Source organism: Lycium barbarum, chromosome 5, assembly GCF_019175385.1.
Source record: "Lycium barbarum isolate Lr01 chromosome 5, ASM1917538v2, whole genome shotgun sequence".
In the NCBI taxonomy this organism is placed as follows: domain Eukaryota; kingdom Viridiplantae; phylum Streptophyta; class Magnoliopsida; order Solanales; family Solanaceae; genus Lycium; species Lycium barbarum.
This window is the reverse complement of record NC_083341.1, coordinates 72,528,635-72,545,346: the sequence shown is the minus strand read 5'-3', so window position 1 is coordinate 72,545,346 and position 16,712 is coordinate 72,528,635. Positions and strand designations below refer to the sequence as shown.

Sequence of the window (16,712 nt, the reverse complement as noted above, 5' to 3'; positions counted from 1 at the left end):
ACGGACCAACATACGGTCCGTACATTTTATACGGGCCGTATGTGTGGCCGTATGTTTGGCCGAATGTTTGGTCCAGTAGGTGGTGCTCCTCTTGGCTAAATATACGGCCTAACATACGGCCAATATATTTTATACGGTCCGTATGTTGGGCCGTATAGTGCCCAGTTGTTCCGATTTCGTTCTCGTCGACTCGTTTGATCTCCAATCCTTATGGAACCTTCTTGACACTTATTTAACACCTCAATACCAATATAAGGGACGTTATCACTCGTCTCCAAGACATCATTATGCCATCGTTGACTCGTCGTCCATGATTCTTACCCGACGCACAACATATCCTTTACTACCTTGGTTAAACTTCTCCCTTTACGTCTAATGTCTTGAACCTCGATTAGGATCGTCAAATGCTATCTCTCACTTATCTGAATCATCGTATACCTCATGCTCTTCGCTAGCCCATTCACTGTACGCTAACGAGAAATTTTCCAAGGTGTAACAGTCCTGTCCCGTCCTTATTATGTTATGCACTCTAGTTGAGGCTTGTAGACAGATATGCACAGTTAGATGTCTTATAGCCTTCTCGGTCTACTTTTGTTGTCTCATTATTTTGATAGCCTTGTCGGGTTGTATACTTGGGATCAGCTTGGAGACGTATGTATAAGTATCTTTTGGGCTTGCGTTCCTTTCAGCTATGATATCTATGAGTTAGCATCATGGCCCACTCAGATATGACTATTTGATGCATGTATGTTCTGTGGTGCTCGGTAGGTTAGCTTCGGGTGCCCGTTATGGCCCTCCGGTTGGGTCGTGACATGAGAGCTATAATTGGAATTTAAGGGGCTGCTACTAATTAGGGTTCGAACTGCTCCTAAATAGGCAGCTATTGTACTTTCCCAAACAGATCAAGCAACTGTTGTGCTAGGATGTTGATACCTTTACTTATGCTCTTTGCTGCTATGTATGGCAGCTATTCACCAACGACAACAACTATTTGCCTTTGGTATGACAACAGTTCGAGATGAAGCTCAGCTTTAACACAAAAACTCAAAAAATGCAGCAATCATAAATAGCAACAAAGAAAAAGAATATTCAAAGGAGCATTTTTTTATTAGTTCACGGCGTTTGTTTTAGTAAAAAATATCTTGTGAAGACTGTATATACGAACGAATAAAAATAAGATAAAGGAAAAAATATTTAAAGGAACATTTTCTTACTGGTCAAACCGAAAATATATACTCCCTCTGTCCCAAAAAGATTGTCCTCCTTTCCTTTTTAGTCTGTCCCAAAAAGATTGTCCCCTTTCTATATTTAGAAATAATCCTACTTTATGAGAATTTACAGCTACACAAATATCTAAGGCTTATTTTGGACCACACATTTCAAAAGTCTTCCTTTATTTCTTAAATTTTGTGCCAAATTAAAAGAAGATAATCTTTTCGGGATGGAGGGAATAATAGTTATCTCATTGATTTGATTATCGATCTAGCATGTTTATAAATCTATAACCAAACTGAAAACGGGACTGAACCAACCCAAAAACACCAGTAACCTAGGGGCTCGACGAAAAAGAAATTGGTAAACTTACCTGAATAGCTACCCTTTAGTAGATCCTTACCTCTAGTAGCTATCTTTTCAATATTACCAATCATAGCTACTATTTAATGAACATATATATTTTAACGGGTGTATTTGTTTGTTTTCAAATACATAGTGATTTTTTTTGTTATAATGTATTTTTGTGTCTCTTTTTTTATGCATTTCAGTGATTTTTTCTTTTTTCTTTTTGATGTATTTCAGTGGCTTTTTTTTTTTTTTTATGTATTTCTTTGATGTATTTTAAATATATTGTGTACATTCCAACCACATATGAAGCCAAATACATTCAAATTTTCATGTATTTGAATGGATTTCAACAAATACATTCAGATACAAGACAAAAAAATTCAAATACATGACAAATACATTAAAAAACAATGTGTTTGGCTATTAATAAAATGCACTAAAAAATACACTCAAAAAATATAAACACAAATACATTCAAAAACAGTGATTTTGTGAGATGTAGATTTTTTGAATGTATTTGTATTTGGCTTTTAACAAATACACACAAAAATACAAAAAATACACACGGCCAGATCTGAGACCCCACCACCACCAAAAACCCTAATTTCTCCACCACCACCAAAACCCTGAAAATTCCTAAAACTTATGTAGTATCCGATTGCACCTTTTGTCTATTTAGTAGAAAAACGTTAGCTGATAAGCCAAAGCAAAAACAGTGCAACAAGAATGGCTACAACAACCACCAACACCGCACTATTGACACCGCAATTTAGACAGCAACAACGCCGCAATAACCAGCCCCCTATATTCAATCCATTCTTGTTCAACAACAAGTCAGCGGCTACATAGAGGGGTGAGCACAGAGGGAGAGGGAGAGGGAGAAGAGAGAGAGGGGCGGGCGGCTGTGGTGGTGGTGGTTGAAAGAAGGGGAGAGAGATTTTTCAGGGTTTTGAGAAATGAAAAATTGAAATGGGTAGTGATTGGAATTTTTTATTTGGGTATGTATTTTTGATATAACTACCAATTGTAATTTAGAAAAGTTAATTAATTACTAAATATAATTAAATAAAAGAGTTGTTAATATTAATAATTAGGTCTTAAAAGAAGTTATAATGAGTAAAAATTCCAAAGAATTTTTATTTGGTTTTGGTGAACACTCAAAATCTATCCCCCATCCCCCCCCCCCAAAAAAAAATATAGATCCGGAAGACACTACTCTTGACAAAAAAACACAAATTTTGTGTATCTTGGAGTGCTATATTTAACTTGTATGTACAATCGTTCTCTCTCTTGTCTGGCTCAGCCACAACACAGCCTCCTCTCGTTCGTCATCCAAACCCTAAATTAACCTTAACCCCGACATCTCTTGTCCAAATCTACTTTGTCATCTTCGATTCACCATCTTCTTCTTTCCCCGGAAAATAATTCTCGGAAAATTACCGTTACTCGATCATCACTTAAAATCTTATCGATTTCCTTTTATTTTCCCCAATTTTAGTCGATTGAAAATCTTGATTTTGCAGCACTTTACCTAGAAGAATTTTGTGTATATATATATATATATATATATATATATATATAGAGAGAGAGAGAGAGAGAGAGAGAGAGAGAGAGAGAGAGAGAGAGAGAGAGAGAGATAGACCTGAGCATTAGACAAAGGTTGTTAGGTGAAGTGGGATTTGTGTTTACGCAAGGCAAAAAGAAAGAAAGAAGAGAATGGTGGGAGGTGGAAACAGGAAGGATGAACAGTTGGTGATAAGCAACAATAACGTTTTTGCGGCTCTTGGAACACTAAGGAAGAAGAAGAGTAAGTCTGATAAGGATTCTAAAGGGAAGAGCGCTGCTTCATCTTCTAGAAATGGGAAGCAGGCAGACAAGGATCCTGAGCCTGTTTTCTGGGCTCCAGCACCATTGACTGTTAAATCGTGGGCAGATGTTGATGATGAAGATGATGATGATTACTATGCTACTACAGCTCCGCCCCAAGCTGTTTGGGGAGCTGATACAACTGCTAATCATGACAAGGCAAAGCAAACTGCTGTAACTACACTCGAGGTGTCAATTCTTGATTTTTGTTGAAATTATTGAAAATTCTTTTTGGTTTAATGCTTTATATGAATGATTGCTAGATTACGGTAATTCTATGCTGCTGGTATGCGTTCATTTGTTTCTCCACGTGTTCATGAATGATATGTTGTGTCCGTGACACGAATGCACCCCAAGGGGGTGTAATGTAAGCAACCACCCTGTATGGTCCGCATATTAATAGCTTTTCCCACATTTCTATGTAGGCATTTATATCTTCTGGATTACATTTTACGCAATATCCTTAACAAAAACAAATCTACAGTCCATTTCCATTTAAGTTTCCCATATTTTCTTATTTCCTCATTAGTACAACAACAACATCCCCAGTGTAATCCCACAAGTCTTGTAAGCACCTCCCCCAAGTTCTTCTTCGGCCTACCTTCACCTTTCAGCCTCGATTCCTTATCTTGTCCGCCACTGATGCCACTCCCAACTTGCCTCGTATAACTTCGTTCCTAATCATATCTCTTCGTGCCCACACATCCATCTGCTAGTAACATACACCACGACACCTCCCCTTGAGTTTGCTCATTAGTATATGTTGGATTTCTTGTTATTGACCTAGTGATCGGTGAAGTGGGTGCAAGCCTTGGAGATCAAGGTTCAAATCCAAATTAGAAAGAAAAAAAACTACGTGAGTTCTTCTCGTCTACCGAAGCCTTGGTGGCGGAGTTACCCGGTACCTACGCTGCTGGGAGGTAGCAGGTACCCGGTGGAATCCAGGTGCGTGCTACAGTTATCTTTAGGAAAATAAAAAACAAAGTTGTATTTCAAATGTACAATTATAGGCTTCCACTTTGTCCTGGAGTATTTTGCCAAAAGGATTAAAATCCTAGCACGTATAAATGTACCTCAAGTTGCTGTCAAAGAGATGACTTTTATTTTGAAGACATTAGGTGGTGGCATTGGGCTGAGAAGCTGTTGAGCCTTAATTTCTAGAGCATACAATAGGCTTGTTGAGGGACCAAATTCTGTTATGATCTTTGCCTTCTTGATTCTTTGTCCTTAGCTTCTTTTCTGTTCCTGTCTCCATCCATTCTTTCTTGCTTCTTTTCTGTTCTTTTGATTGATTATTACCTTGTATTGTGTCCCATGCTGAGTTTTTAATTGGTAAACTATCTTTCTTTTGTATTTCCATCTAGAATAAAACTCATATTCTTGCTTTTCTCTTTCATGTTGCCAATAGTTCATCATTTCCATTGTGACATGAAGGATCATCACTAGCTAGTTAGTGTTGCATAAACTGAAATTTATTCTCTGATATCTGTTTTAAGATGGCCATACTTAGTTTTGAAGTTGCTTCACAAAAACCAATTTTATGTCTTGTTTACTTTGTAATGAAAAGCTTGGAACTACGAAGAGTTTGGTATAACAGAACTTTTCTTCTCTCCCTATTTGCTATTTTTCCTCTTTGTAAAAGTAAATCATTCTATTATTTGTTGGTGATCAAACTTTAGCGTCTCAAAAATGAAGCTTTCTTTTTTCATTCTATTAGTTCCCTTCTTCAACAGTTTATCTGTATTAATTCTCGTCATCTGTTTATCAGGAAAGTGAAAGTGAAGAAGAAGGCCTTGATGAAGCTGATGATGATAACGAGGAAGAACACGAGCAGGAACCTGATTTACCAGAGGAAAAGGAGCCAATTGTTAAGAAGCCTGCTGAAAATGTGGCACCCAAAGAGTCGGAAAGGCAGCTTTCAAAGAAGGAACTTAAGAAAAAGGAACTTGCTGAGCTTGAAGCTATGCTTGCTGAATTTGGATTAAACAAAGCTGAGAGCAATGATGATTCACAAGGTAATTTGTTTATGAATACAATTAAAATTTCTCTTCCTTCGCCCAAAGGGAAGGAGGTCCGGAGCAGTGTTGTCAAAGGCGCGCTTAAGCCCTGAAGTGAGGCTCAAAACATGTTAAGCGCTTCGCCTCGCTTTTTGTGCGCTTCAGTGTCATTATCAAGGCTCCAAGACATACTTTTCTTTGCCAATGAGCCTCTCTTGAAGAGATGACACTAGATAATTGATATTTCACTTTATCGTTATGTTTTTACAATTTGTTAGTCCATATATTTGTTATTCATGCTTATTATTATTAGTCTTGGGCTAAACATATATGTATTTTTATTTTTGCACCATTGCGCCTTCTTTCATTAAAGCCCACGCTTTATTTGCACTTTGCGCTTAAAGCCCCAGCTGACCTTTGAGCTTTTTTGCTCTTTTCGCTTTTGATAACACTGGTCTAGAGAAACATTGGATAAAAATTACTGTCACGTGAGAAATTCTTAAAAATTTCTTGCTCTGTAAAAAATACAAGATACGTCTGCCAACTGCCTGCATATTTCTTCTATTGTTATCACTTCTGATTTGTATTCATTGTACTGCTTTGTCCTCTTCCTGCATCTTAATTTGTTAGAGTGAAATATCGATAGAGAGTAAGAAGAACTGATATACATCTCGAGTGCTTCGACTCATGTTCCCCAAAAAGTGGATCCTACACTAGTAGCTTAGAAAAATTTAAATACATGGATTAATGTATGCATTGTTCAAAATAAATTAAGATATGAGAATAGGAAGGGTTGGCATAAAAGGAAAGGGTATCCTTATGTCACAAATTGATTTTCAAGAGGGAAATATAGTAGACATCATTGGATTTATATCCAATTGTGATCCTCCCCTTATCCCCCTTCTTTTTTTTTTTCCCGAACAGGTAAGTATTTCATTAATATAGGACACCACGGTTATTAACTACGTTACACGGACTCGCCATTTTGGGTGCCGTCCTCGTTCGGGATACGGTCGGGTGCGGGTGCGGGGACGGCAAATGTCCGGGATACGGTCAATTACATACGGATACTTTGACCGGAGTCCGTCGACAAATTTGGGGGATAATTTTGAGATTTCTTAGAAGTCTTTATTGTATTAACGTACAAAAATGACCCGTTTATTCTCATATGTGCTATTTTTATCCCCTTTATTTTCCATTATATGCTACTTGTGACAAAAAAAATAAATTGAAAGGCACCTGATTATGCTATTTATAAATGTTTCTTTCTTATACAATATAGGGATAACTTTAAAATTAATTATTAGCATGTCAATTTTTTGATAACTGACTCTTGTGGTCCGGCCCTTCCCCGGACCCTGCGCATAGCGGGAGCTTAGTGCACCGGGCTGCCCTTTTTTTTTTTTTTTTATGTCAATTTTTTGATAACTAATTTATATTTTTAATCGCACAAAAACATGGACATATTTACTAGTTGAACATAATAAAATTGACCCCTTTGTACAACGGATTATTCTTGGAGCTTATTTTTTCATATGCCTTTTATATTCTTTCATATTTACAGCCGAAATTTACAGCCGAATCCCCGCACCCGTATCCATAATTGGATACGCACCCCTGAATCTTAAAATTTAGATTTTGCCGAATCCGACACTCAAATCCGTACCCGTATCGGATACCCACACCCGAGTCCGTGTAACTTAGATTATTAAAGAAAAGTATTTCAAGGATCTGAGAATCCCCTAAACAAAACAAAACAAAAAGGATTCCTATCTGTACATAACCTTGTTCTTTGGTGAATTGATGAAATCTAACATGCTATCTTCATAGTTTACATCTTGAATCTTACACCAGAAAGCCAAAAACCATAAGCAGTTATATTTCAGTTGTTGGGCAAAGGTCTTTTTCCTTCAAAGCACTTGGAATTCCTCTCACCCACAGAACCCAACATACACTAGCCAGCAGGTCTTTCACAGTGCTAGGCGTTACGAAAGGAAGGTTGAAGAAATTAAACAGCAAGCTCCAAAAACTGACTGATGCCATAACATCTTCCTTGACTATGGACCAACAATGCTTATAAAAAGCCATATTAAATCCATCAGGACCTGGCGCTCTCTCTCCTTCGCAGCTTTTAATGATATTCTCCACTTCCTTCTCGGAAAAAGGCCTTTGGAGCCATACTTTATCTTCCTCTGAGATTCTGGGACAGCTGGTCTCCGATTCTCATGAGCCATACTTTATCTTCCTCTGAGATTCTGGGACAGCTGGTCTCCGATTCTCATTCTCCTTATACAGATTCTTAAAAAATTTATAAGTCTCCTCATTGATCGCTCCCTGGCCCTGCACTATAACTGCATTGGTTTTGGGCTTTTCAATTGTGCTGTACCTTCAATTGGCATTTGCATTCTTTTGGAAGAACTTAGAGCCCGTTTGGACATGCAATTTGGACTTCAAATTTGAAATGTATGCTTACAAAATTTCAACTTGAAATTATGATTTCAAATCCCAAATTCACAAAAAGGTAGAATTTCAATTTCAAATTTGTGATTTAATTTTGAAAATTTAAAACATAACCATAATTTTAAATTTTTCAAAAAAAGACCCCATAATTTTAAACATGCAAAAAAAAAAAAAAAAAAGAGGACCTATGCTTTGCGTGAAGAGATTGTCCGTATCATGTGGGAGTATTATATTAAAGAATAGCTAGTTACTAATATTGTCGATTTATTGGACCAGCGGATCTTTGTAAAATTATGTATATTTTAAAGTTTGTAATAGTACTAGACCCCACTTGTGGGATTACATTGGGTATTTTTTTGTTGAAAGTTTGTAATACCATGTACTCTCAAGCATTTATATATAAAAGGAACATGGAGATATACAATTTATTAATGCTGCGCCTTAGGATATTCCGATACCTTGTTTATGAACTATAGTTTGCTCATTTGGTAAAGATTGTATAAGTTGATAGATTTCACAAATTATGGGGTTTTCATATTTATGAGAAAAGTACGACTTTTGAAATCCAAATTGCATGTTCAAACACAATTTCAACTTCAATTCAACCTCTACCGAAATAATTGATTTCATATTCATGTCCAAATGCCTACTTAGCTTTTTTATCCCCGGCTTTCAACCACAAAAATCTTGATTTTTGTCTTTATGATATTTCTTCCTGTTTTGCTATCTCTTGCAGCTCCATAATGGTTGTCGCCCTTTCAGTTAGTTGCATCTCACTCAACTCCCCATCCTCTTCTACGTTTTCTAAGGATTTGAGCATGCTGCGATTATCATTTTTTCTCCTTTCCAGATTGCCAAAGGACTCACTACTCCATTCTTTAAATTTAAGTTTTTAACATCTTTAGTTTGCAAACCGGTACATAGTCTGGATATCCCATACAATGAAATGTCCCACCACCGTTTTACCCTCTCGAGAAAACAATCAAATTCAAGCCACATAGTTTCGAACTTAAAGTAGGAATTTTTCTTCTCCCATCTACCGCATTGTAACTCAATTGGGTTGTGGTCAGAGGTGGATTTCGGCAATACAATAACAACAACATAACCAGTATAATCCCACAAAGTGGGGCCTGGGGAGGGTAGAGTGTACGTAGAGGCTGTTTCCGGAAGATCCTCAGCTCAAGTATCGCAAATCAAAGTAGCTATGAAAATGGAAATATGGCAGTGAAGAAAACATAGGAAAACAGAACAAAGTGTTCAAATAAGAGAACAATAACGACATCGAGATAGTGCTATAACCGAAACACTTTACAATAGATGGTAACAGACAGCAGAAGCAAGAACTACATGCATACGGCTAATACTACGACTGACGCAGTGCACCAGGCTACCACCAACCCTAATCCTGGCAATAAATCTTAATTGCATTGACATTACCATCCCATTCAGTGTTGAACAAAAATCTATCGAGTCTTGATGCTGAATTATCTCTTTTAGTCCTGGTGAAATTACCCCTGCAAAAATAAGGATCATTTAGCTCCAATTTTTTTTTTTTTTTTGAAACTGGTAACTGGCTCCTGTCCTTTGCCTGCAAGCTTGTTTCCTCTCAACTTTTGAGAGCATCTATGACTTTTCCGGGCATGGTCCAAGAGATGCCTTTGAGGTTTAGAATAATTCTCTACAGTTGAGTTGTAAACTTGCAATGAAGGAAGAGATGGTTAACTGTCTCTGCTGTTTCTCCACACAAAAAGCATCTGGAACATAAAGGAAGTCCTCTTTTCATCACATTGTCTTGTGTAAGGGTTGCTTCTTTAGCAAGTAACCACACAAAACATGCAACTTTGTGGGGAATTTTAGTTTTCCAGATGTGTTTCCAAGGCCAGTTGGTTATCTGATGGTTATAGTGATTCATCATTTTGTAAGCTGCATTGACCTTGAATAACCCTGCTATTGCCTTGCCACCATAACACATCATCGCCTGTCTGTAGTCCACCAAACTGCTCTATTGTATTGAAGAAGTCAGGCACTCTTTGTATTTCGCAGTCATTGATTTGTCTCCTAAAAATGATGCTCCAGCCTTGAGGTGTCCACATTTCTGCTATATTCCTTTGTTGGTAGAGCACAATACTGAAGATGTCTGGGAAAGCCAATTCCAAACTGCCCATCTCATGCCAATTGTCCTTAAAGAAGCTAGTTTTTCTTCCATCAAGCACTTTGATCTTGGAATTGGTCCTCAACTCACTCCACAGTACTCTAATAGATCTCCATAGACTCACCCCATATGGTGTTGTGATTTCCTTAGTCATCCAGTTATCTTCCTGTTCATACTTGGCTCTAATAACATTGTCCCACAAGAGCTGATTCTCATTGGTGAACTTTCACAACCATTTCATTCTGAGAGCTTTAATCTGAATCTTCAAATTCTTGATCCCCAAACCTCCATATCTCTTGCCACAAGTAACTGCTTTCCACTTAACCAAGTGGTAACCCTTCTTTTCTTTGTTCCCATGCCACAGAAAATTTCTCCTGATGCTATCCAACCTGTTGATGACCCCTGTTGGGATGGGGAACAGCGACATCATGTATGTTGTAAGTGCTTGAAGAACTGAATTGATTAAAGTCAATCTACCACCCATAGACAGATACTGGGTCTTCCATCTAGCCAGTTTTTTTTTTTTTTTTTTTTTTTTTTTTTTCAAATCTCTCAATAACATTGTTCCAAATTTCAGCCGACTTTGATTTCTTGTACAAAATTTGATAATTCTTTCATTCCTGAAGTGAATCTGGTTTCATTTTTCCATTCCACGGGAACCTTGTAACATTAAAGTCCCGTGCTGTCACACATGGTAATTGCAAGTACCCGCTCACTACTGCAAGTTCGAGCCACAAATCACTTGTCGCCATCTTCTTATGAGGACCATATACCCTAGAGAAAGCCCACTTAAAATCATTAGCTAGGCGTGAGAATTGGACTGATAATGAGTAATTACCTTGATGCAGTCTTCTACTAACTAGTTTCTTTTTTCTATAATATGATAATCCCTACACTGCTACCGGCAGCTTAAAGCAACCTGAAATCCACCCATCTATCAGGCCATATTTGTTTCATAGTTGCCGCCTACCATTCCTGAATTTTTGTCTTTTGAAAGCAATATATCAACTTTCCATTTAATTACCGGAGACTTGATGATCTCTCTTTTCCTGCTAGTTCAAACCCCTCACATTCAAACTGATGATTTTGATTTTCATCCCTCTTCTTGCTGGTCTTTCCTGCCCTGCTCTTTCTCTTCTTTGCCCCAACAGTTCATGTGAACCACAAGCCTCTTTAATTCCCTTTCGCCTCCTTTTTTTTGAGAAACTGGTACTGTAATTCCCTTTCACCTCCTTTTCTGTTGAGCTGCTGCCTTGAATTGGATTTACCCCCTCATAGACCTGCTGCTTTCAATTCTGGTGAGCAATGCTAGAGCGTCCTCTTTCGCATCCTCCGAAGTTGACTCCACTTGTTTGCCTATTTTGAGTATGTTTCTTTGGACCCATTTGGATGCACTGTTGAATTTGGTAGATGGACTTGCTGTCTGCAGACAGAGTTCCATGTCTGAAACCACATCCTCCCATGGTAAAGCAAGAATTTCATTAGGAGAGAGAAATGAAGCGTCTTCAAATTCTGTGGTTTCCATGTTGAGAAGATTAGAAGAATTGTGCTTCCTCTCCATCTCCATTACCAATTTTGACTCTGTCCGCTTCCAACTCTAAAGGAAATTCAATAAGGAATCTTCTGTTAAGCATCTCCACAATTCTGAGCTCTGATGTCTTCCAGTTTTTCTTGGACCATATTTTGAAGTCACTGTAATTCAGACATTACACAGTGTTCCTTTCGAGTGATGCGCTAAGGGCATGTGCTCACAAAAGTCTTCTTCTGCATTGAAGACTTCCCATCTACCTTTAATACCGCATTATCACAGCTATGAGTTAATGCAACAACACCAGACCATTTATGAGTTCTGGTGGTCTTTGCATATGTTCTCTTGTTGGTGAAAGCTGGCCCATAAGGTCCTTTGTTGCCTTTTTTCGCAAATCTTTGTATCTTCCTTGCTGTGTCAGCCCAATCATAATTTTCCTTGAACTCATGGATTATTTATCCTTGTACACCTGCATTGACTGTTGAGATTTTGTTACATTATCAGATTATCCTTACTCATATGATTGCTGTTGCTTCCACCATTTCCTACAGATTTCTCCAGAACCTTCTGAAGCTAAGATCATCACATGGAAAATCCACAGTAAAATGCTCTGATTGATGTGTATGCTAGTCATAATATTCTCTTTTCCTTTCAACCTATCCGTACCAGTTCGCCCGACCCATCCTCCACGATGTCAAAAGTCTTTCTTCCAGCTGCGAATAAGAAGAAAGACTTATCATGATAAGTAGTTGGCTGTTTGATTTGAACCCTTGTTGAAAATTGAAGAGCTAACTGCTGGTCAGAGAGAGTTATCAGAGCGTTTTCGGGAAAAAGCCACACATAGCACATTTCCCTAGAGAGAGGACAGACATTTTGCAAACTGTCCTTGCTTTTATTTGGTCTCGTTTCCCCTTACGTATTAGTAAATACGATTTTATGGATAGCATAAGAGCTCTAAGAAAGTGATACGAGGGTATTACAGATCATGCAGTGCAGTTGTGTAGGTCTAGTAAAAAGGAAAAAACGAGAAGGATCATGACATTTTCGTAAAAAGAAAAAGCAGAAGGATCATGCAGCTGTGGAGCTCTAGTAAGTCATTTACGTCACTTACAAAGGTCTGGCTGTTCCAAAAAGATAGCAAAAGATTGCCTTTAAGGCCAATTGTATTTCCTCTTCACCTCCAAAAGTGTCTTGAGTTTTTTGTTCTATGCATACAGCTGCCAGATGGATTTTTTTTTTCTTGGTTTGGGGGGGGGGGGGGGGGGGGGGGGGGCTTGCGTATTTGCTGGACAATGCCACAAACCACGTTGGAAAGCTTACAGTGGTGGAAAAGAAAGGGCGCCTCTGCAAAGATGCCCACAGCACCTGGAATACAATCACCGCCTACCCAAGAAAAAAAAAACTCGACCCCACATGGTCAGCTTTATCTATTATGGCATCTGATGATTGTTCTTCTCCTTTTCTCGTTCTTGCTTTCTACTCCCTCAATCATAGCATGTTTTTTCCTGTGAGCCTTGAAAGGTGTATGCATATGTGGTAATTGGAACGTTTGATCATTTTGTGACATTCTTACAATTATGTGGAGCTCTAATATGGTAGTCACTTATCTATCTTAATATTACACTCTGGATTGGAATTGGTAAATTAGTATGTGTGTCTCTGTCTATCTTTCACTATTTTTTAAAGCAGTTTGAGCTAATATATTGACTATTCTGATGTGACTTGGTGCTCGATTCCACTTGCAGGTGCTGCACAGGATAAGGTGGAAAAACCAAATGGAGAGATGGCTAAGAAAGATGATAATGCTCCTGGGGAGAGCAAGAGTGCAAAGAAGAAGAAGAAGAAGGATAAATCAACAAAGGAGTCTAAAGAGCAACATGATCAATCCAATGGTGTTGAGCTTGGAAATGGGACAGATGAAACAGTGGCAACCGAGAAGGGAGAAGATGCACCTACTGTTGCTGCGAAGGACAAGATAAAGAAAATGGCATCTGTTAAGAAGAAAAAATCAAGCAAGGAGGTAGATGCTGCTGCCAAAGCTGTGGCTAGTGAGACTGCAGCAAGGAGTGCAAGGTTAGCTGCTGCAAAGAAAAAGGAGAAGAACCATTACAACCAGCAACCCCTCCGGTGAAAAATGTTTCTTAAATTGGAAGTGAGCATGTATCTTCTTGTTCATTTGTTTAATGCACAATAAAACATCAGAATCTGGTTCAATGGAGATAGGCTTTTGGCGTAGTACATTTTATTTTACCAAAAAGAAGTTACTAATCTAACAAAAAAAAAGGTTTACTTGTGGTGGTCTTTTATATTCTGCTGCTGGATAGACAGTTCTTGTGATGTTGCTACCCAATTGAAATGAACCAAATTCAATTTGTGTCCTCATGAGTCTGCCAATGAGTGTGTACATTCTCTACTGGAGCTTTGACGCTAGCTTCTGCAGGGTCTGGGTTTCTGCTACCGTTGTTAGCTGTAAAATTGACCAAGTTAATATTATCTAAGAAAAGGGAAGATTGTCCGTAGAAGAGCGTCCTTGGCTCCTTTAGATAAACCCAATCTATATATAGCACTCGTCCTGTCCCAATTTATATGATGGTTGACCTATTTGGGGAGTTAAAACATCTTTTTTTTTTTTAACTACGATTTTCCCTAATTCCTTTAGATTTATAGTACTGTAGATTTCGTGATAAAATGCTCGAAGGATCTATGCTTGAAATTGGGTAAAAAAAAGAGCTGTTTGACTTCCCAAATAGGTCCCTCTCATATAAATTTGGACGGAGGACATATATATATTAAAGCTAGGCATAAACAAGATGATGTGACATTTTTTTATGACCAACATTCCTATTTATCTTTTACCTTCTTTTGTGAACAATTTCTTTCTTTCATTTTTTTTTTTTTTTGGGTTGGATAGGCAATATTTACAGAATTGATGAGGTATGTTTGTGATAAGAATCCTTAATTACTAGTATTAATCAACTTTTAACATAAATTAGTAATGATTATAATTAAAGTAATTATTACAATTAACAACGAGTAATGTTCTGGTCATGGAAACTCATAACCAACTAACTTTTTAACGGAAAAGGGCCACATATATCCTTGTACTATCGGAAAAGGGTCAAATATACCTTTCGTTATATACTATAGGTTCAAATATACCCCTCCTCCGTTAAAGTTGTCAAAGATGGACAACCAATCCTACATGGAACTAACATTTGATGACCTGGATGCCACGTGGCATGCCATCTCACCACCGCTAACCCATTTTATCCCTCTTCTTTATTTGTTCTTCCACCACTAAAATTTCCTTCTCCACCGCTATTGTCACAACTAAGAGTTGAGAATTTTGGCACTTACATAAAGACGGATCAAGATGACTGATTCAAAAACAGTGTACAACTGCTTATAGAACCCTCCCATTAGCACTCAAAAATAAAATATGCTCCTTGAAAGCTCAATTCGAATTAGAGGAATATTGATAGGGCTTCAGTGTCGTTACCATCTTGGACAGTATCTTGGAACATGGTGCTAAAATCTTTGCGTCTTCACATTCCCAAATTTTTTCATTTCTCAGTTCTCCATCTTTATGTAAGTGCCAAAATTCTCTAATAGAGGAAAGGGGTAAATTGGTTATGGGTGGTGAGGTAGCATGCTACGTGGCATTCATGTCATCAAATATTAGTGCCATGTAGGATTGGATGTCTATCTTGGACAACATTAACGGAGGAAGGGTATATTTGAACCAGTAGTATAACGGCAGGGTATATTTGGACTCAAAGTATAACGAAGGATATTTGACCCTTTTCCGATAGTACGGGGGTATATTTGGCGCTTTTCCGACTTTTTAACTTAGAGTAATAATTACGATCAGGTGAGGCAAAATGGACTCAAACACTGATGACCAAACAAGGGTCACCCTTCAAAAGCATTAGTCTTTAATTTTTGGCCCTCAAATTGTTGATCTTTAATTTTGGTCCTTCGCCTAATAGCCAGATGTTCTGGGTTCGAACCCCAGCTTAGTAAAAAAAAAAAATAATTTCCCAAGTTAGAGGTTTGTAGCAAAATTAGGCATATTCGGTCAAAAGTTAGGCCTTAAGGCAGAGATTTGCCTTAAAACAAACTTTTACCCAAAATAGGCCTAGCAGGGGTTCCAACCCGGAACTCATAGGTTTTTAGGCGAAAGACAAAAGTTAAAGACCAACAATTTGAGGGACAAAAATTAAAGACCAGTAACTTTGAAGGACATTCTGCGCAAAAAAATGACCAAACAACCCTCCTCTTTTCATTCTATATTTGGGCTCTTTACTTAGATGGTCAGATATATATTTGACTACATACATATCATCTATTTATTTTGGATTTAATGATCTGGCACTGATTTATAATCTTTCAAGTACAAAATTAACTAATATTGGCAGAGTACTTTTACTGTTTAATTGTGTCGTTGAATTTTAATTTTTTCATTTCTCTTTCATCCTCCTCTTAACAGAAATGGATCGCAATTATATTTATTGAAATGAATTTCGTAGAAAGACAATAGACAATATTGTTATAGGATCATAGAGAATATGATTCGGTCTTGTGATGCAAAAGTTAGTTATATTCTTTCTTACAATAACAGTAATAATAATAATAATTATTTCTCAATTCCAAATAAATTGGATTCGGGTATATGAATCCTCATTGGCATGTTATTCCATATAATTCATCTAAAGAATTGTCTTAATGTTTATGTTAAACGTAATAACGTCTGATGATCCTATGATATATTGTCAATGATTTTCTATTGCTTGCTTCAACAACCAATAGGGAAACGTCTAAATTGTATGTGAAGGATCTCAATTGCAAAATATTTGGAGTCATTGATTCCTTCTGAATTATTTAATTGCAGACTTATTTTATTATTATTATTATTTCTCCTACCAATCAAGATCTAACAATCTCAAACGTCATGCAATTAAGAGTTTTCCTGAAATAGACTCAAGGGGTCTGTGTTTAAGCTCACCTCTCCTTTTCGCCCTCTCTAATCATGTGATATTTGATCAACTTGAATTAGAAATATTTGGTGCAAGTTGATGACAAATAAAGAATTTGATTTCATCAACAGGATATATTATTGAGTTTTTTCTTCTTTTGGTTTGTTTAT

At 37.4% G+C, this 16,712-nt stretch overlaps 1 protein-coding gene across 1 annotated transcript; it reads left to right on the top strand.

Annotated features, from left to right (window-relative positions):
• Positions 1–2,801: 2,801 nt before the first annotated feature.
• Positions 2,802–13,944, top strand: LOC132640945 (uncharacterized). The gene is made up of 3 exons (XM_060357750.1): positions 2,802–3,618; positions 5,198–5,444; positions 13,312–13,944. Exons 1-3 carry the CDS (start codon positions 3,280–3,282, stop codon positions 13,695–13,697), a joined length of 972 nt encoding a protein of 323 aa, XP_060213733.1. The 5' UTR covers positions 2,802–3,279; the 3' UTR covers positions 13,698–13,944.
• Positions 13,945–16,712: the final 2,768 nt, after the last annotated feature.

What these genes read in the sequence shown, in the direction of transcription:
- LOC132640945 (XM_060357750.1), top strand. Translation starts at nt 3,280, where the DNA reads ATGGTGGGAGGTGGAAACAGGAAGGATGAACAGTTGGTGATAAGCAAC. An exon ending in CTGCTGTAACTACACTCGAG is followed by an intron (nt 3,619 to 5,197) that starts GTGTCAATTCTT and finishes TCTGTTTATCAG; the next exon opens with GAAAGTGAAAGTGAAGAAGA. An exon ending in GAGCAATGATGATTCACAAG is followed by an intron (nt 5,445 to 13,311) that starts GTAATTTGTTTA and finishes TTCCACTTGCAG; the next exon opens with GTGCTGCACAGGATAAGGTG.